The 22147-nt window shown below is 33.5% G+C and overlaps 2 protein-coding genes across 11 annotated transcripts in view; both read right to left on the reverse strand.

Annotated features, from left to right (window-relative positions):
• Positions 1-239: 239 nt before the first annotated feature.
• Positions 240-22145, reverse strand: LOC123889388 (probable disease resistance protein At4g27220). Of its 6 annotated transcripts, none has more exons than XM_045938703.1 (4): positions 22068-22145; positions 12363-12635; positions 4104-4376; positions 240-3392 (listed from the first exon to the last, which is right to left on the reverse strand). In XM_045938703.1, exons 2-4 carry the CDS (start codon positions 12622-12624, stop codon positions 616-618), a joined length of 3312 nt encoding a protein of 1103 aa, XP_045794659.1. In that variant the 5' UTR covers positions 12625-12635; positions 22068-22145; the 3' UTR covers positions 240-615. The 6 variants fall into 6 exon arrangements, with proteins under 6 accessions (XP_045794659.1, XP_045794661.1, XP_045794657.1 ...); XM_045938705.1 differs by having other exon boundaries at positions 12363-12613; positions 22068-22139; XM_045938701.1 differs by having other exon boundaries at positions 12363-12649; positions 22068-22139.
• LOC123889387 (probable disease resistance protein At1g61300) overlaps positions 17169-22147 on the reverse strand; it is a 44963-nt gene continuing 39984 nt past the window's right edge. For 4 of the 5 annotated variants that reach the window (XM_045938690.1, XM_045938698.1, XM_045938697.1 and 1 more), the window contains one exon: positions 17169-19216. In XM_045938690.1, coding sequence (XP_045794646.1) covers positions 17292-19216 — 1925 coding nt within the window. In that variant the 3' untranslated portion in view covers positions 17169-17291. Of the gene's footprint in view, positions 20003-20121; positions 20211-20777; positions 21063-21220; positions 22001-22147 lie in introns of those variants that run through there. The other variant, XM_045938700.1, reaches the window with a different exon arrangement.

The raw sequence follows: 22147 nt of genomic DNA on the forward strand, positions 1-22147 counted from the left end.
TAACTGAATTCCTTAACATTGTAGCTGTCTAGTCCAGAGTTGATTTCTTAATAAAATGTACTAATATCTTTCAAATTAATATAGATTGATGCATGCCACATTGTAAAATTAACTTAAGTCACTTCTGATTCTCTATCGAATATGAGTAAAATAGTTAATGGAGTACAAAGCTTGGATGATTCTGTTTTTTAAATTGAAGGATTTTTACCTCTAAATGTTGTAAAACTTGTTTTTTAATAAAACAAAAGGGTACAAATGTGACAACCAAGACATTAAACACCATAAGGAAATATAATAAGTAAAAAAATAAAATAAATAAGAAAGATACAAAGAAACCTTGGGGGGACTAGACCAAAACCCAAGGTGTCAGAATCCTTCTGCCTCATTAAAAACCTTGTCAAGGAAAACCCAATGGGAAAAACCTTGATTAAGGGAAAAAGAGTGCAAAAACTCGATATGACATGAATTCAAATAGAAACAACTAAATCAACAAAATTTATACAATGATAAAGCTAGCCTATTGTAAGACATTACACTATACTATACTTTAATTAAGAATTACATAACCATAAAAGTAGAATATTGAACCACCTTGAAGAGGATGGAGGAAAAACATTATTGTAGATTAACAAGAGTATCCAAGAGCATGAGTTGAGGATCAATATCAGTTGTGAAGATTCCAAAATAAGGAATCTCACAATCTATGAGTTTCACAGTAGGGTGCCTTTCTAAATCAGGACAAGAGTTGATGTTCAAACTCGGTTTTGAAGAGCCACAACGTATACTGCGTTTGCACACGATCTTCAATTGTGGTAAATTCAACAACCGCAAATAGGTCAACTTGGGAAGTGCAATGAATGAACTCTCATTTTCATCATTGTTGCTCACTGCAAATATCTCTTTCATCGAAGCACAACTCGATACATATAATCCATCTAAATTTTGAAGTTGTTGAACTAATGCTGGTGTTAGCAAGGTCTCTATTGAATTACAATTAGAAATATTTAATAATCCTAAATAATTGAATATGCCCCTTAGTGACAAAGATTGTTCAACAACACCAACATCTTTATAGAAACCAGTTAAACTTTCCAAACTATTAAGTACCAAACGTTGCAGTTGGTACTTAATCTCGGTGCAGAAGGAGCAAGAAGTTAGTAAACAAAACAAGCTTTGCAGCTGTTGGCAACTTTTAATGTCAATTGCATATAAAGAAGAAGAAGTATTATATGACAAAGCATCACATAAGCAAAGCCAATGAATGTTTCCATATATACCAAGACGTGTAAAGTCATTCGGCAGTGTGCAAGAGAAATTTTCACAGTCTTCAAATTGTATAGTCCTAACTCTTGTTGATTCACCACCTTCAAAAAATTCTTGCAAATCGTTATCATAGGACCAATTATATCTTTTTGATTCACCAGATACATTTCTGAAAATGAGACAATACATTTTGAGCTCAGGCATGTTTTGCACATAATTGTGGTAATCTTTTATGTCAAAAATGCCTCCTAAACGCTCCAGCTTATTCATCCCTTGAATATCTTCTACCCTAATCACAACACGTGTATCTCGGAGATCAAGATATTGCATTTTGGTCAAATTGGATAAAGTCCCAAATTCAAAATTCAAACTTTTGTTTTTGCAAAGATCAAGCCATTTCAAATTGAGTAGTTTATCCAAGCCTTGTGGTGCTTCTTCAATGGAACTCTTTGTAATAACCAATCTCGACAAACTCTGTAGTTCTCCCAACGGGGGCACATGTTTAAGTGAACTACATTCTTTTAGTACTAATGAAACAAGGGACCTCGACTTAGTGATTGAGTTTGGCAAAGATTCTAGTCTTTCATTATAGGATAGATCGAGGATTGTTAGACTATTCATATATTCAAAAAAACTCTCTGGAACATGACTAATTTCCGCTCTATTTATAATCAATGTGGACAACCTCGGGCAATAAGGTGACATGCCCTCAGGGATTTCTTTTGGAGAATAATAACAACATTGGAAATGAACAACCTCTAAATCAACTATCCACTCATGTGTGGGAGGTATCTTGGTTAATTCTTTATCAAATTTCAACATAGCATTCCTCTTACTCTCTTTTAGGATATAACACGCCATGTCTTTCACCAAGCGATGAGTGCAATCCAAAGAATTGGCTCCAAACCTAATCAACATGACCTTCACTTCATTAGATATTTCTTCCAAACACCTGTTACCATCGATCAATCCATTGTCAACAAGTTTCATGATCAACTCATAATCGACACACTCAATATCATCAGATAATATTGCACAATACAAAAAACAGTTTTGCAGGTCCTTTTCCTTCAAATTATCATAGCTAAGTTTTAATACCTTGAAGACCTCTTCTTCCAACTCTTGTCCCGTTTCCACTTTGTTAAGTTTATTGAATGCATGTTTCCATCGATGAATGTCGTTAATCCCTTTCATGGTTCTAGCCATCACTTTGATTCCTAGTGGTAAACCTTCAAATCTCTTTACAATACATCTTGCAACCTTTTCAATTTCATATGGAAGTATCCTAGGTGTTCCATCATGTCCGAGATTTATCATAAACAAATCCCAATCTTCGTCAACATCATAGTCACTATCTTCATATTCGCTGATCCAATTGAGAGGAAACATTTCTGTCATAGCATATGGCTGGCAATCCATCTGGTGACATACATGTTTCAAACGAGATGTCACAATCACTTTAATGCCATTCACTTTTGGATGAATTCCCACCTTTTGTAGATCAATGTATTTCCAAACATCATCTAGAATAAGAATTGATTTTTCTTTTTTCTCCAATGCGGAAGACAAATAATCTGCTCTAATTCTCTCATCGTCTTCATCAAGATTCACACCTATTCTTTTTGCAATATCATGCTGCAATTTTAAGATGCTAGAATTATGGGAAACAGTGATCCAAAACACATCCTTGAAAGTTGTTTTCCTTTTAACTTCATTTTCCACGAGAGTTGCAAGTAAAGTTTTTCCCACTCCTCCCATTCCATATATGCCAATAACAAAGACTTTGTCATCATCTAAAAGTTTCAACACTTTCTTGATATTCAAGTCTAATTTCTTCCCAACAAATTCAGTCGACAAAGTTAGAGGCCTATCTTCTTTATGTTGTTTCAAATCTTCGATCAATTCAAGAATGTCTTCTAAGTCACTCACATCATCCACTCTTTCTTTCAATTCAAGTAAGTCTTCCAGCCAATCATCAACTTTTAGTTTTGGCTTTTTGCCATGAGACTCCAACCATTGCAGTTGTTTTCCAATATCCCTTTCCTCACATTCTAGATCAATAACTAGTTGTTTTAACCGATTAATCTCACTTTCGAAGACGTTTATATTACAACTGCTTCCGTTCACACCTGTTCCATTGATTTAATGACATGTCAATTTTATTAATTAAGTCCTTTGAACACACGACACCGAACACTTTAAACACTCTCAACCACGGGTTAGAGCATTTTTTTGATGTGCTAATAGGATTCAGACACACCTGTTTTACACTTATACTAGTTAGAGCATTTTTTGTTGGAATTTTAATTGTCCATTCAGTCCCACATCGGATGGAAAAATAGATGTTGAACATTTTATAATGTTTATTTTTATTTTTATTTTTTTTCATTGAAGCAAAATGTGTATAAATTTAAAAAATATGATGTAATATTAAGGGTCCGTTTGGATTAGATTATTTTTGAGCTTATACAAACAGCTTATGCAATTTTTATATATTATTATAAGTTTTTAAAGGTATTTTATGATAAAATAACTTATAAAAATACAATTTTCATTAGTGTGAACTTATAAAATTGCATAAAACCTAATTTATATTGTATAAGCTATTTTCATAAGCTCAAAAAAAAGCTAATCCAAATGGGCCATAAAGGGACAATTCTATTTTTGGTATTAACTCTCCTTTTCCTAAGGAAAGGGGTCCGGTAGTACATAGTTTAGTTGCCGGGCAAATAAAATCGAACTCATACAATTTATTAGTAATGTATATAAAACCTCATATTAGATTCTATTAAAAAGAATATAGCCAAATTAATAGTACTAAAGAAAGAATCTCATTTTACCTTGATCTTGCGTTGAATAAACTGTATTAATCACACCTTGTGAATTATTTGAAGTGGATGCAATATTGTGAATTCCTTGATCATTAGTATGATAATTGGAGCATCGTCTAATGCCTCCTCCTCCTTTGCCACCAAGGTGTGTTTCAATTCTTGAAGCACCACCACTAAACTTACCATCACAATGATTGCATATCCATTTACGACCATTTTCCACTTTTGTAACGTGAATCCATAGGTGCTCATGTTTTGATCTACCCATCATCAATATTTTTCCTAAACACATAAGGCTAAACTTAAATAAATGTATATGTATATAAACATATATATAGTTCATCATGATTATGTTCTGAATTTGAAGCTCTTAACTATGCATCGTTATTTTGATGTAATATTTCTCTTTTGCAACTATATATTAAAAGGATATTAATTTTTGGTGGTGTAGCTATTTTTTCTTGCGTTAAAACGATATTGTCTCCACTTAAAACCTTAAGAAATTTGATATACATGTCACATCTTTTATAAATTCAACATTCTTTCTATTCATAGATGATGTGACACTTAACCACTCACACCTAAAACCAACAAACAGAAGAGAAATAAGTGATGTATATTCCATCAAAAAAATAAAATTATGATGTAGAGAAATATAACCTAATTATCTATAATATCACTAGCAAGTTTTCGTGGACACAATTTTTTTCTTCAATTCCTAATAAAAATTTGTGACAGAAATTAAGTATCAATTAATAGTTTATTTTAAATAATAGTTTATTTTATGTCATTTTACATTTTTATCTTTTAAGGTTGTATTTAAAGGTCTTGAGGGCCAATATTGCACAATAGATAAAAGTAGAAAAATAACATACCAAGAACGACCTTCAAAAACAACAGCTACAGCTCTTGTTGTCTCAAAAATTCTCAAGTGATATCAGAAAACACTAAAACAGAGCAAATAATAGATGAAGATGTTTGTTCTCAATACATGGATAGTTTGATTTAATTTAAAGGGAATGAGAAGTATATCCCACAAATTATTTACAAAGTAAAGGTATGATGAAGGTTTTAAATAAAGGTCCGTTACCGCGAAAACGGCCGCGACAAAAAGGTATTGGGGCCTAGCGTTACCGTTTTTCACCGTTTTTATATGGTGAAAAAAAATCACGCCGAAATGCCGTTACGGCCGCGACAAAACACCGATACAGCCGCAAAGAAACGCAATACGGCCGCGACAAAATGCTAATAGATAGAGATTTCTATTTTTTCCAATAAAAATGCATAAAAATCACATTTTTAATACAAATATGAACATAAATTATAAAGTGTTATATCTTTTTAACTCTTTCCAAGTTCAAAACTTTACATTTATCTCATATTTAAGTTGTTATACATATATCATAGTACAAATAATTTTAATAAGATTTGTGCGATATTGTGGTTTATTCACACCGCGACGACTGTATTTCATAACGCAACAGCCGTAACAGCCGAAATCGCGAAATCCTTAACGCGACCGCGACCGTGACCGCGACCGCTATTTAAAACCTTGGGTATGATGATAGGCTGGCCGGCTGAAGACTTTTTATGGATAAAAATTGCATTGCATCTTCTCAATTATTAATTGTTCATATTTTCTACTAACTCTTAAGCTTATTTTATTTTCTGCCAGTGGAATTTGAATGTAAGAAAAGGGCAAGGAAATATATAGCAAATTTGAATATGAAGGACTGGCTCTTGGGCGGTGCATAATTATTGGTCGTGAGGGAGAAGTTTCACTAGGTTGGATGATCAATACATTGACTCTTGAGCAAATTACACAAGTGATTTTAGAGAACTTCTTTTCGTGCCCTCCGAGCTTCCGAAACGCCCTCTGAATTTTCCAAAATACACCTCTAACAAGATAACTGGCGAGTATTGAAGGGTGTAAAATTTGAAAAAACACATTAACTAGCGAACCTTATAAATATATTTTCATAGGAGTGAGACAATGGTGAGGGGGACAAAAATATTAGATTTTATAAGGCTCGTTACTTAAGTAGCGAACTGAGTTGTATTTTTTCAGATTTTGCGTCCCCTGAGTTTGCTATTAAGTAGCGAACATTGTTTTTTCAGATTTTATAGATCCTCTCACTTACATGGGTCTCACAGGGTTTGATCAACACATTGGACTTTGAGGGGTCACACAAATGATTTTGACACCACATTTTCACAAAAAATCTTAAAGTATTAAGTATATGGATCATATTACTAATATATATGTTCCTCAACATAAACTTTTCCTATCAATATGACTCACTTGATATCTCAACAATAATAAAGTATAAACCATGTTTTTTCATTTTTATTATTTTTTTGAAGAGGCCAAAATGGAATATATATATATATATATATATATATATATATATATATATATATATATATATATATATATATATATATATATATAAAGTTTATAATAGAGACCACAAAAGTTTACAATAACATCAAAGAAAAATAATCAGTCGAAACCCATACATAACAATGGATTCGACCACCAACAATGAAAATTCGAAACTAGTGTAACATTTGTCGACTTCAACCACCAATATGAAAACAATTTGACATTGTCCAACAGTTGGTGCAAAGTAGAAGTCTGTTCCGAAACAACCTGTGATTCATCTCAGGCCACATAATCCAAACCAGTGGCGGAACCAGGAAAAATTTACTGGGTGGGCCGCTAAAAAATTTATGGCTTATAATTTATAAGTTTGTATTGAGAAAAAAAAAATTGGTAACATTTTTTCATGAGCTTATAGCTTACTAGTTTATATATAGTTTACGAACTAATATTTTCACTTGCATTTGAACTAATATGCGTACCGAGTGACTTACAATCATCAATAATAAAATCTAAATGCTTATAAAAAAAAAAAACTCTAAACTAATATTTTCATTAATATTTGTACTAATATATATACCGAATAAATTAAAATCATTAATAATACACTTAAACTAATACTCTATACTTATAAAAATATTATTTTTTGGGGTGGGGGTGGGCCGTGGCCCACCTCAGCCACCCCCTAGTTCCGCTGCTGATCCAAACACAAGCGAGCCAAATGAGCTGCATAAAAGACCGCCGTGGCCGCTGATCACCTACTGACTGAGTAAACTGAACAAAGTGACCAGATAAGCTGTTAACGTCCACCGCCATAGAACCAATCCAATCCCAAACCATCGACCAAAGAGAGCCAAAAAAAACTGCAAGTGAGAAACAAGTGATGCTCCGGCTCAACATCTCCGCATCCGGATACACAAAAATGAGCGTCCGCTGAAATGATACCTCGAGTAACAAAGTTTGTCTTCGTTGGTAACCTATCCCTCAAAAGTTTTCATGCAAGAATCGAAACCTTCAAAGGAACCTGTCTGTGCCATATAAGATCGAAACTCTCACCCAAAGTAACCATGTCCTGAGAAGTCAATAACTGATACGTGTCACGTACGAAATATCCCTGAACTGGGTCTGGCTGCCACTACCATCTATCTGAAATATGAGCATGCAAAGTGATATTAAGTAGTAAGGTCTGACACTCCCCCAACAACTCCTCCTCCCACGCCCTCAACTGCCTCATCCAAGCCCACGCCTGACCGCCAGTCTCCCATCTTAACAAAGCCATCTCAGCTACTGAAACTGATTTATTCTCCGACAATTCAAACAATCGCCTAAACCTCACACTCAAAGGACTATCCCCAAGCCAAGAATCAATCCAAAACAAGGTATAAGATCCGTTCCCCACCTTCTTCGAAACACTCTCTCGAAACCATCATACACCATCAATACCCTCCCGAATTCTACCCTCCCGAAATCTCACAATCTCCTTCCACCACGCAGACCCTATCCTCCCTCCTTCTCTCACCCTACCGCCCTCCACCCCATACCTGGCTGCTAGCACTCTAAACTATAGCACTTAAACTTAAATTTAAATATAATTTAAGGGCATTCTTTTTCATTTGTCTCATCACCTTTGCAATTATGCTATCAAAGGCCGTCCTAACCACATCGTCCTCTATTTGCTAAATTCATAGAAGGTGAGTAGATTCACCTTGCTATGGTGTACATTGTCTTATATATCGGATATTACTCTCATGGATTGTGTGTATCAATTATCAATTTACAAGTATACTATTTGAACTACAAATAATTTTGACTATGTAGTAAATATAACCAAGGGCGCTCTCAAAGGGACATATTGGGTCGAATGAATTCTTTGAGAAAATACTTTTTTTTTTGTACAATAGCAAAAAGGAGGCAGGAAACAAAGAAAAGAAAAAGAGATCAAGAATAAAGGTGAAGCACCCTTAAAGCATCAGATTGAAGGATGCTTTCCATTTTCGCAGGTGGGGATTCTCAAAAGATCAATTTGTTATCATTAGTCGATCCTTACTTTGCCAAAAAATCAGCACTAGCATTACCTTCCCTAAGAGAATGAGAAAGACTGACTTCCCAATCCAATTGAAGAAGGTCCTTGATGCTTGCTATGACCGCCGCAAAACAGTGAAAATAATTCAAATCCTTTGAAATCACATCAACCACAATTTGAGAATCATAGTAACAATGAATACGTTTGTAACCACGTTCCCTTGCAATCTTAAGACCATGAATTTTTTTTTTTTTTAACAAGCCAAAATGATATATATATTGAACTCAAACAAATTTTTTTTTCTTAGCAAGCCAAAATGCGACAACTAACACATTACAACTATGTTGACACCTTAAAGTAGTCATCTAAGAAGCACCATAATGAAATATAATAAGTAAAAATAAATATAAGAAAGATACAAAGGAGCCTTGAGGGGACTAGACCAAAACTCAAGGTGTCAGAATCCTTCTGCCTCATTAAAAATCTTGTCAAGGAAAACCAATGGGAAAAACCTTGATTAAGGGAAAAAGAGTACAAAAACTCGATAGGACATGAATTCAAATAGAAACAACTAAATCAACAAAACTTATACAATGATAAAGCTAGCCTATTGTAAAACATTACACTATACTATACTTTAATTAAGAATTACATAACCATAAAAGTAGAATATTGAACCACCTTGAAGAGGATGGAGGAAAAACATTATTGTAGATTAACTAGAGTATCCAAGAGCATGAGTTGAGGATCAATATCAGTTGTGAAGATTCCAAAATAAGGAATCTCACAATCTATGAGTTTCACAGTAGGGTGCCTTTCTAAATCAGGACAAGAGTTGATGTTCAAACTCGGTTTTGAAGATCCACAACATATACTGCGTTTGCACACGATCTTCAATTGTGGTAAATTCAACAACTGCAAATAGGTCAACTTGGGAAGTGCAATGAATGAACTCTCATTTTCATCATTGTTGCTCACAGCAAATATCTCTTTCATCGAAGCACAACTCGATACAAATAATCTATCTAAATTTTGAAGTTGTTGAACTAATGCTGGTGTTAGCAAGGTCTCTATTGAATTACAATTAGAAATATTTAATAATACTAAATAATCGAATATGCCCCATAGTGACAAAGATTGTCCAACAACACCAACATCTTTATAGAAACCAGTTAAACTTTCCAAACTATTAAGTACCAAAACTTGCAGTTGGTACTTAATCTCGGTGCAGAAGGAGCAAGAAGTTAGTAAACAAAACAAGCTTTGCAGCTGTTGGTAACTTTTAATATTAATTGCATATAAAGAAGAAGAAGTATTATATGACAAAGCATCACATAAGCAAAGCCAATGAATGTTTCCATATATACCAAGACGTGTAAAGTCATTCGGCAGTGTGCAAGAGAAATTTTCACAGTCTTCAAAATGTATAGTCCTAACTCTTGTTGATTCACCACCTTCATAAAATTCTTGCAAATCGTTACCATAGGACCAATTATATCTTCTTGATTCACCAGATACATTTCTGAAAATGAGATAATACATTTTGAGCTCAGGCATGTTTTGCACATAATTGTGGTAATCTTTTATGTCAAAAATGCCTCCTAAACGCTCCAGCTTATTCATCCCTTGAATATCTTCTACCCTAATCACAACACGTGTATCTCGGAGATCAAGATATTGCATTTTGGTCAAATTGGATAAAGTCCCAAATTCAAAATTCAAACTTTTGTTTTTGCAAAGATCAAGCCAATTCAAATTGAGTAGTTTATCCAAGCCTTGTGGTGCTTCTTCAATGGAACTCTCCGTAATAACCAATCTCGACAAAGTCAGTAGCTCTCCCAATGGGGGCACATGTTTAAGTGAACTACATTCTTTTAGTAGTAAAGAAACAAGTGACCTCGACTTAGTGATAGAGTTTGGCAAAGATTCTAGTCTATAATTATAGGATAGATCCAGTATTGTTAGACTATTCATATATTCAAAAAAACTCTCTGGAACATCACTAATTTTCGCTAGATTTATAATCAATATGGACAACCTTGGGCAATAAGGTGACATGCCCTCTGGGATTTCTTTTATAAGACAACGCGCGAAATGAACGATCTCTAAATCAACTTCCCATTCTTGTATGGGAGGTATCTCAGTTAATTCTTTATTAAATTTCAACATAGCATTCCTCTTACTCTCTTTCAGGATATAACACGCCATGTCTTTCACCAAGCGATGAGTGTAATCCAAAGAATGGGCTCCGAACCTAATCAACATGACCTTCACTTCATCCGATATTTCTTCCAAACACCTGTTACCATCGATCAATCCATTGTCAACAAGTTTCATGATCAACTCATAATCGTCACACCCAATTTCATCAGATAATATTATTGCACAATACAAAAAACAGTTTTGCAGGTCTTTTTCCTTCAAATTATCATAGCTACGTTTTAAAACCTTGAAGACCTCTTCTTCCAACTCTTGTCCCGTTTCCACTTTGTTAAGTTTATTGAATGCATGTTTCCATCGATGAATGTCGTTAATCCCTTTCATGGTTCTAGCCATCACTTTGATTCCTAGTGGTAAACCTTCAAATCTCTTTACAATACATCTTGCAACATTTTCAATTTCATATGGAAGTATCCTAGGTGTTCCATCATGTCCAAGATTTATCATAAACAAATCCCAACCTTCATCAACATCATATTCATCTTCATCTGCATAATCATATTCACCTTCATTGTAGCGACTGAGTGGAAACATCCCTATCATAACATTTGGCTGGCAATCCATCTGGTGACATACATGTTTCAAACGAGATGTCACAATCACTTTAATGCCATTCACTTTTGGATGAATTCCCACCTTTTCTAAATCAATGTATTTCCAAACATCATCCAAAATAAGAATCGATTTTTCTGTTTTCTCTAACGCGGAAGACAAATTGTATGCTCTAATTCTCTCGTCGTCTTCATCAAGCTTCACACCTATTCTTTTTGCAATATCATGTTGTAATTTTGAGATGTTAGTAATGTTGGAAACAGTGATCCAAAACACATTCTTGAAAGTTGTTTTTCTTTTAACTTCATTTTCCACGAGAGTTGCAAGTAAAGTTTTTCCCACCCCTCCCATTCCATATATCCCAATGATAAAGACTTTGTCATCATCTAAAAGTTTCAACACTTTATGGATATTTTTATCTAATTCCAGCCCAACATATTCAGTTGACAAAGTGAGAGGTTTCTCTTCTTTGTGTCGTTTCATATTTTGGATCAATTCACTTATAACATTGGCATCATTTAAGTTATTCGTATCAACTGTGATTCCTTTCATTTCTTGTAATTTTTTCAACCATACATTAACTTTTAGCTTGCACTTTTTGCCCCGTGACTCCAACCATTGAAGTTGTTTGGTAATAACGTTTTCCTCACATTCTAAATCAAGAACCAATTGTTTTAATTGACTAATCTCGCTTTCGAAAATACTTCTGATACTTCCCCTGCCTGCTCCATTGTGTTTGTCATGTAACATAAGAAATCATTGTCATTTAAGTACTTAAATTGTTTACTGGTTTTATATATAGGAGAACTCAGATACAGTTTAATACTACTACACTTAAAAAAAATTGAGGCCTTCATTTTTAGGAGGCCCGATGCCACAACACATGTTGCACCTGTGTCTGGGCCTGGCCTGAATAAGATCATGGTAGTACAAAGTTTAGTTGCGGGGTAAATAAAGTGTGGCCAAGAATTGTTCCCACAAAAAAATCAAACTCGGATACAATTTATTAATAATGTATAAAACCTCAAATTAGATTCTATTAAAAAGAATATAGCCAAATGAATAGTACTAAAGAAAGAATCTCATTTACCTTGATCTTGCGTTGAATAAACTCTATTAATCACACCTTGTGAATTATTTGAAGTGGATGCCATATTGTGAATTCCTTGATCATTAGCATGATAATTGGAGCATTGTCTAATGCCTCCTCCTCCTTTGCGACCAAGGTGTGTTTTAATTCTTGAAGCACCACCACTAAACTTACCATCACAATGCTTGCATATCCATTTACGACCATTTTCCACTTTTGTAACGTGAATCCATAGGTGCTCATGTTTTGATCTACCCATCATCAATATTTTTCCTAAACACATAAGACTAAACTTAAATAAATGCATATGTATATAAACATATAGTTTCATCATGATTATGTTCTGAATTTGAAGATCTTAATTATGCTTCGTTATTTTGAGGTAATATTTCTCGCTTTATAAAAAACATTCTTACTAGCTACAACTCTTAAGTAGAAAAAGAACATACCAAAAAGGACCTTCAAAAACAACAGCTACAGCTCTTGTTGTCTCAAAAATTCTCAAGCGATATCAGAGAAAATAATAGATGAAGATGTTTGTTCTCAATACATGGATAGTTTGATTTAATTTATAGGGAATGAGAAGTATATCCCACAAATTATTTACAAAGTAAAGGTATGAATAAGGTTTTAAATTGCGGTTGCGGTTGTTGCAAATGCGTTTATTGCGGATGATGCTGCAGCGCGCAATGCAGCTGTTGCGGCGTGAAATCATTTTGAAATTTCACAAGCTATATATAATGAAACTATGTAACTATACTATTTATCCACCATTGCATAGTATTAGTTTATTCCATAAACACTAATTTGAATGTTCTTAAAATATAAGGTTGAGAGATCATTAAAAGTAAGATTTTTCATTAGATTTGACACAAATTAGGATTTGAAGTTCATAAATTTTATTTTTTGATGAGAAAATTTGAGCGAACATTGCCGAAAACGTCTGATGCGGTTGTGATGCGGTCGTACACGTGAATTAAGATCACACCGTAATTGCGGTGCGATGCGGTTACGAAAGTTACTGCATCAGCAATATTGCGGCCGCAACTGCGGATGCGGACCGCAATTTAAAACCTATATGATGATAGGCTGGCCGGCTGAAGACTTTTTTTATGGGTAGAAATTGCATTGCATCTTCTGAATTAGGGTAGAAATTAATTGTTCATATTTTCTACTAACTCTTAAGCTTATTTTATTTTCAACTAGTGGAATTTGAATGAAAGGAAAGAGCAAGGAATATAGCAAAGTTGAATATGAAGGACTAGCTCTTGGGTGCTGTGAGGGAGGAGCTTCGTTGAGGGACTATACAAGTAACTTTGACCCAAAAATTTAAAGTATTAAGTTTATTCGTCATCTTATTTATATTTTGCCTAACATCAACTCTCCCAACCAATTTGAGACTTAACTTACTTGGTATATCTCAGCAATAAAGTATAAACCATGTTTTTAATTTTTATTGAACCTTTACGTACTTAATATATATATATATATATATATATATATATATATATATATATATATATATATCAATGAATTTTGAAATTTCAAAATAGTGAAATTAAATTTAAATATAATTTAAGGGCATTCTTTTTCACTTGACTCGTCACCTTTGCCATTTTGCTATCTAAGGCCGTTCTAACCACATCTGCCTCTATATATCGGATATATGGCGCTCTCAAAGAGACAAATTGGGTCGAATGAATTCATTGAGCAAATATTTAATTTGATTTGCCAATAAAAAAAACTCTTAAAAAACAATATTAATATAGGGAACTCGTAACTGATCAGTGTATTGAATGGTCACTAGCAGAGACTAGTGGCGTCCCCTGGTGATGCCCATCTTCATGGTCAATCCAAAAATATTGGGTAGGTAGGTACGATGCATGCATGGCTTGTATTTTTCTAACTAGTGCTCTGTGCTCTAACGATATATTTTAAGGAGTCTGAAAAAAAATTTATCTTAGAATACAAATCAAATATTTGACAAAGTAAAAACTACAATGTTTACTGATCGTTAGTTGATCCAGTGGTGATTGATGCTGAATTTTGTAAGGAAGACCACGGTTCGATCCCCGCATCCTCGATCGAGAGAGGCCGAAATCACTCGATGACAGAACTAACCTCCAAACCAGATTAAACCGTCCATTGGGCCAAAAGTAGTAGTGAAAAGAAAAAAAGTATACCGTACGCATTTATTATACAAAAATTATCTAATTTGATTTCTTAATGTTTTTTTTTTCTCAATCAAAGTAACTTTTACTTTTGAAAAGTCACAATATTTAATTTGAACTGCTCAAATGTGTCTTTAGAACCAAAATACAGTTTATTTACCGTTCATGTGATGATTTTTCAAAAATGTAAAGGCAGCAGCATTATGACTCTAGTTTTTCTTTTGTAGATAGACGAAATGAAATGACAAAGTCATTATAAACTTATACACACAAGTGGATGACCGTCGTGGATGAGTCGGGGTTCGAACTCCATTCTAATTCCCTATCGTATGAGTAAAATAGTTAATGGAGTACTATGATTCTGCTTTTTAAATTGAAGGAGTTTTCCCTCTAATGTTGTTGTAAAACATTTTGTCTTTCTAGAGTCTTGGTAATGTGTGCCCTAAGGGCACATGTTAAGGAACCCAAAAGTAGAAGTCTTGCATTGAAAAATACAATACTTTGACTTTTGAAAAGTGAAATACACGACTTTTAAGAATAATTTTCTATATTAAGATGCTTATCATGTGTCCTTATGGCACATTTTAGCTTTTGTCTTTCTATAAAACAAAAGGATAAAAATGTGACAACTAATACATTACAACTATAATAAGTAAAAATAAATATAAGAAATGAGTTATGATCGAATGACACCAACTAGTTTGACACTAATAGTGTTTTAACCGATATATAGGGAGGGCCCTGGTTTTACCATGAACTTTGGTGTTTCTTTTGCCTTTCATGCAGAGCAATTAGGTGCAATGAATGGTTTTTGGTGTTTTAATGAACAATTGCATAACCCATAAAAGTAGATTAGGCGTTGAATATAAAGCAAAACATCATCCAAAAAGAAAATTGACATTAAAACCAACACCTTTTAACAAAAAAAGTAAATTAAAAAGCAAGAATCTTTCAGACAAGAGAATAGATCAACATCAGCTGGTTGATCACTTCACTTATATCACAAGCACCATTGGATTGGTTCAACTTATCGGCAGTTTTCTTGAGTCTTTGTAATTGTCCTAGAAAATAATCAAAGTGATGTTTGAAAACAATTTCAAACGGCTCCAACGAGTGTGATTGCTCTCTAAGATAATTTTTCTTCTCATCGTCTAGAATACGAACCACACCTTTTAGGGTCTCCAATTTAATTTCAAAAATAATTTTATCCAAACTGTTCACATCTGTTCAATAATCAGAATCAGAATATATAATCAGTGTATTGTATGTAAAGGCTCTATGATATGTAATACAAAACTTATTTAACAACTTTACAGTTGAAACACAGAAGGCAATTTAGGGTACATAGAAGTCAAATTCGAAATATAACAATTATAATATACAGTTTTTGGAAGGACTTCATTAAGCGGACTTTGAACAACCACCATTAACTTTATATTTTATTTCAATTTTTTGGTATGATTAACAAGTGCATCGGGTGCACTGTCTAACATGACCCATAAAAATAATAGAAATTAAGCGTGATTAATTAGTAGAGAAGATATGTTAAACCAAATTTGACTACAAAGGAATACAGAAGAAAAAAAGAATATTACCAAAACAGCAGGAGCAGCAAACCTAATTTGGTTATTGTCGTATTTCTGAAGTAAGCAATGAAGTTTGATGCTCTTAACGGAAATCCTAATTTTACGACTTTTCTTAAAAGAAAATCTTACACCAGAACCTTTGATACGGATAATATGATACCTCAATAAAAAAAATTAAAATCTAACATTAATATGAAAACAACTAATCTCTTTTATTTAAGTAAAAAAAAAGACTAATCTCCTTTGTTTTTCTCAAAAATATAACATTGGAAGGAACCATATCTTAATTGAATTTATATACCAAAAATAAAAAAGATTAATCTCCTTTGACATATACGGAAGCTATTAAATTGAATTTATATACCAAAAATAAATATAATAATAACATTTAATTGATACGGTAACTTATTTAAGGTTGGAGTTCGAATATGAAAAAGAAAAAAAGAAAAAAATCTGACGCTCTTAATTGATTTACAACGATTCACGATAATAATATTCGCTCGAAATACCTTATGGACAATTTTACTTTTCAAATTAATGGAGTCTTGCTTTTTCATGATGTAAAATAAAGCTTGGTTTCCTGTAAAATTTAGCCAAAGTCTTTCTGATGCTGTCTACAATACAGTTTTTCAAATTAATGGAAGAATTCAGTTTTTGAAATTGATGAAATTTTACTTCCACATCTATTTTATATTTAAACCATAAAATAGATTAAATAAATCCCCTTTGAGGAGAGTATAAGAAAGTGTAGGCAGAAAAACATTATCTTAGACTAGTTAGAGCATCCCAAAAGGCAGCAACTCTGTTTTCAACTATAATATATTTTAGAGAAAAACTAATAGAGAAAAAAAAGTAAAACAATCACAAAAGTTTAAAAGGAGTTAATCAAGACCAAATTAAGAAACTAAATAGATCACCTTTAAATTTCAATATTCATGAATAAAGCCACCCACCCCCCACACCACTTTGGTGAATTCTTCGGTACAAGTTCGATCTCATTGTTCAATTCATAAAAAAAAAAAAAAGGAAAATACTAATTGACACTAACCAAAAAAGAAACACTGATTGACATATATATATAATAATTATTTTTGTACAAATAGAAGATTAAAATGTAGATAGACATTATTAGAACTTAATTGCACCTTTTATGAAAAGGAAAAGTAAAATCATTAATAAGGAATCTCAAATCTTTCCATTGTTGAGCGTTTATCTAACCATGGGCAGAAACCGATGTCCACGTCCGGTAAAGATTCACAGTGTATAATCCCTTTGCACACAATCTTCAATTCTGGTAAATCTTTCAACTCCAATCTGGTCAACTTGGGAAGTGTAATGATGGAATTGTCATTGTCATCATTGTTACTCACTGCAAATATCTCTTTCATTGAATTGCAATCTGATACAGTTATTTCCTCCAGATTGTGAAGTTGTTGAACTAATTGTGGTGTCAACAACTTCTCTATCAAATTGCAAAAAGAAATGTTAATTTCTTTTAGGCAAGAGAATATGCCAACCGGTGACAAAGATTGTCCAACATCAACAACGTCTTTACAGATGACAGTTAAACTTTTCAATTGTGAAAGAGACAAAATTTCCAGCTTGTGAATCTTGGTGCAAAAGGAACAAGAACCAGATAAACAAAACAAGCTCTCTAGTTTATCACAATAACTAATTTGTATTGTCCTTACAGAAGAAGAAGTGCTATATGAAAGAACATCACATAACCAAACCCAATGATTATTCTTGTATATACGCAGAAGAGTATGGTCTTTAGGTAGTATGTGGCGGCTGAAACGATCACAATCTTGGAATTCTATACACCTATTTTTAAAATCACCACGAGTCAAATTAGAACAACTCTTCCACTCACTTTTACCACATACATTTCCTAATATGAGATGATATGTTTTGATGAGCCCAAAACTCATATCAAGATTGTTTTGCATGAATTGATTGCAGTCAATGGCACCTCGAAAACATTCCAGTATCTTCATCCTTTGAACATCTTCAACCTTAATAACAGCACGAGTGTTTCGGAGATCGAGGTATTGCAATTTGGTCAAATAGGATGAGAAAGACCCTAATTCCAAATCCAATCTTTCATTTTCGGATAGATCAAGCCATTTCAAATTGTTTAATTTTTCTAAGCCTTGTGGTGCTTCCTCAATGGAAGTTTTTGAAATGACCAATCTTGACAATGCTTGTAGTTCTCCCAATGGGGGCACATGTTTCAATGAATCACATCCTTTTAGTATTAAAGAAACAAGTGACCTCAAATTAGTGATGGAGTTTGGCAAAGATACTAGACTTTTATTAAAGGATAGATCCAATATTGATAGACTATTCATATATTTGAAAAAACTCTCTGGAACATGACTAATGAACCCATAATTTATAATCAAGATGGACAACTTTGGACAATTTGGAGACAGATCCTCTGAGATTTCTTCTATAACACAATTCCGAATATGAACAAACTCTAAATGAGTTGCACATCCAAACGAGAGAGGTATTTTGGTGAATCTCTCATTATTCAATTTCACTATGACATTCCTCTGACTCTCTTTCATGATATAACAGGCCATACTTCTCACCAAGGGATGTGTGTATAACCCAAAATATTCAGAACTAATCAAAGAATGGGCTTCAAGCATATTCAATATGGTATTCCCTTCATCAAATATTTCTTCCAAACACATATTCTTATTTATTTGTCCATTGTCAACTAGCTTCATGATCAACTCTTCTTTGTCAATAATTTTTCCATCAAAACCATCAATAGATAATAATGCAAAAGACAAAAAACAATTTTGCAAGTCCTTATCCATCAAATTATCATAGCTACGTTTTAATACCTTGAAGACTTCTTCCACCATTGGTCCCATTTCAAATTTTTTAAGTTGATTCAACGCATGTTTCCATTGATGAATGTCATCAATCCCTTTCATTGTTCTAGCCATCACACTAATTGCAAGAGGTAAACCATGAAATCTCTCTACAATACATCTTGCAATCTTTTCTATTTCATGTGGAAGTGTCTTGGGTGTTCCATCATGTCCGAGTTTTAGCTTAAACAATTCCAGATCTTGATCAACTTCATCATCCTCTTGAAATACTGGAAGGAAACTGAAAGGAAACATTTGTATTATAGCATATGACCAACAATCCATCTGGTGACATAGATGTTCTAAACGAGATGTCACAATCACTTTAATGCCATTCACTTTTGGAATAATTCCCACCTTTTCTAAATCAATGTATCTCCAAACATCATCCAGAATAAGAACTGATTTTTCTTTTTTCTCCAATGCGGAAGACAAATGGTATGCTCTAATTCTCTCATCGTCTTCATCAAGCTTTACACCTATTCTTTTTGCAATATCATTTTGCAATTTTGAGATGTTAGTGATGTCAGAAACAGTGACCCAAAACACATCCTTGAAAGTTGTTTTCCTTTTGACTTCATTTTCCACGAGAGTTGCAAGTAAAGTTTTTCCTACTCCTCCCATTCCATATATCCCAATGACAAAGACTTTGTCATCATCAAGAAGTTTCAACACTTTCTTGATATTTTCATCTAATCTCCAGCCGACATATTCAGTTGACAAAGTGAGAGGTTTCTCTTCCTTGTGTCGTTTCATCTTTTGGATCAATTCACTTACATGATGAGTATCATTTAAGTTATTCATATGCCTCACACTTTCTTTGATATCTTGTAATTCTTCCAACCAAAAATCAACTTCTGGCTTGCGCTTTTTTCTACGAGACTCCAAACATTGAAGTTGTTTCGCAATATCATTTTTCTCAAAATCTAAATCACGAACCAATTGATTAATCTCACTTTCACAAACACTTCTGTTATGACCGCTACCGTTCACACCTGATAATTCATGTTACTTGTTTCATATATTTGTCTATTCAAATTCATCAAAAGTGTACTTCTTTGCAAAAAAAAATAAAAAATTCCAAAAATAATGAATTAAAATTTAGAACTCGTACCTTCAGATAAATTCATCATTTCAAGATTATTTTGATGGTTAACTAAATTGCTGGTCTGAGACTCTGAGTCTCAATCACTTCGGGAGTACCTTCATCCATTTTCAATGAAAGATAGAGATTGTCACAATTTTTAAATTTCAACAAAAATATATACTATGCACATGTTGTCACAAGATATAATGTTTGAAGCGAGTTCATTTTGGTTCTATCACTACAAGAAAACACTGATTTTTCGACGGATTTAATAATTACTTACCGGCCGTTTTAGCCGCCGGTAAGTTTGTGGCCGTCTAAGCCGCCGTAAATTGAAGAAAAATGGCCAGAAAATTAAAAAATATTATTTTTGAAAAGTTTCAGCCACTTACCGGCGCCTAAACAGTCGGTAACTTTTTCAATGTTAAAAAATAATACAAGTTTGCGGCCGCCTAAGCCGCCGGTAAATGTTACCAGCAATCATTTTCCGGCCGATCATAGCCGCCGGTAAATTGGCCAGATTTCAAAGTTTGTGGCCGTTTTTCTCACTTTATGGCTGCATTTTGCGGCGGTAAATGATGTTTTTTTGTAGTGTATGTTATGTTAGTTAATTCATGAACCGAATATTATGTATAGTAAGGGTGTTTAAAAAAATTATTAGTAAAAACAGATGTTTGATTTACCTTGATCATCATGTGTTACATCATGAATTGTATTAATGACAGGTTGTGGTGGATTACTTGAAGTGGATGCCATATTGTTGTTAACTCCTTCATTATTAGCAGGATACTTTGAGCATTTACTAATGCCCCCTCTTTTGTCACCCAGCAGGTGTGCTTCAATTCTTGAAGCTCCTCCTCTAAACTTTTTGTTACAATGATTGCACACCAAATATTTAGGATCATTAGCTTCTGTTGTAACGTGAGACCAGTACTTGCTTTTTGGTCTACCCATAATCAATATCTTTCCTAAACACAACAGATCCACCACGACTAAATTCAGAAAATTCTATAATCTTCGTTCATTAGACAGTATATGATGAAGAAAATATTATTGGTTTTTTCTAATTCTACACCTAAATCTAACAAATAATGAAGATGAGAGAAAATGATAAAATTAAATATACCAAAAAGAAAAGCTTCTTCCAAAACAGCAGCAAGTCAGCAACAATGGATGAATAGTATGTATGAGCCTCTCAACGCTTGGCCGGATTTTATATTTAGGGGAATTAATTTGAAGAGAAGGAAAATTAATTTTTGCAATGTGAATATGAAAAAGTAATACGAAAAATGGACTAACAAAATGACAAAACCAAAGACTTGCATATAGAAGACTTTAAATCCTTCCAACTACACACATCCAACACATCTAAATGGCAAAATTTGACAGGTGTCAAGCTCTCATGAATGCAGAGCAAAATCCTATGTGTACTAAATGCCAAAAATCATACTTCTTTTGGGCAATGTTTTGAATTGTTTTTCCCTCCTTTTCTGTTATGCAAAACTGGGCCAAATACATTGAGTTCAATACAATCCGGCCCAGCAAAGCCCATTTCTTGAAAGAAGAAAAGATTCACGCCAAACAGAAAAACAAAGAAGGAAGAAGACTTTCCTTGAGTTGTCCCTTTCACGTATTGCAGATTTGCAGGCAGCAGGCTAGAATCCAAAAACCTCAGTCTAGATACATGTTAGCTTAGAATCAATTTCAAATTTCAAATTCTCCCTCTCCTCAATATCATAACTCACTTTCTTTCTCACGGATTTCAATTCTTCTCTCATCCTCTTTGATATCTTCACCACCACCAACACCTTCGCCGCTGTCACTTTCTTTCTCAGTGATTTTACTATATGATTTTTATTTGGAATGTTCTGAATTTGAAGATCTTAATTATGCTTCGTTATTTTGAGGTAATATTTCTCGCTTATAAAAAACATTCTTACTAGCTACAACTCTTAAGTAGAAAAAGAACATACCAAAAAGGACCTTCGAAAACAACAGCTACAGCTCTTGTTGTCTCAAAAATTCTCAAGCGATATCAGAGAAAATAATAGAT

The sequence above is a fragment of the Trifolium pratense genome, linkage group LG6 (genome assembly GCF_020283565.1).
Source record: "Trifolium pratense cultivar HEN17-A07 linkage group LG6, ARS_RC_1.1, whole genome shotgun sequence".
Classification (NCBI taxonomy): domain Eukaryota; kingdom Viridiplantae; phylum Streptophyta; class Magnoliopsida; order Fabales; family Fabaceae; genus Trifolium; species Trifolium pratense.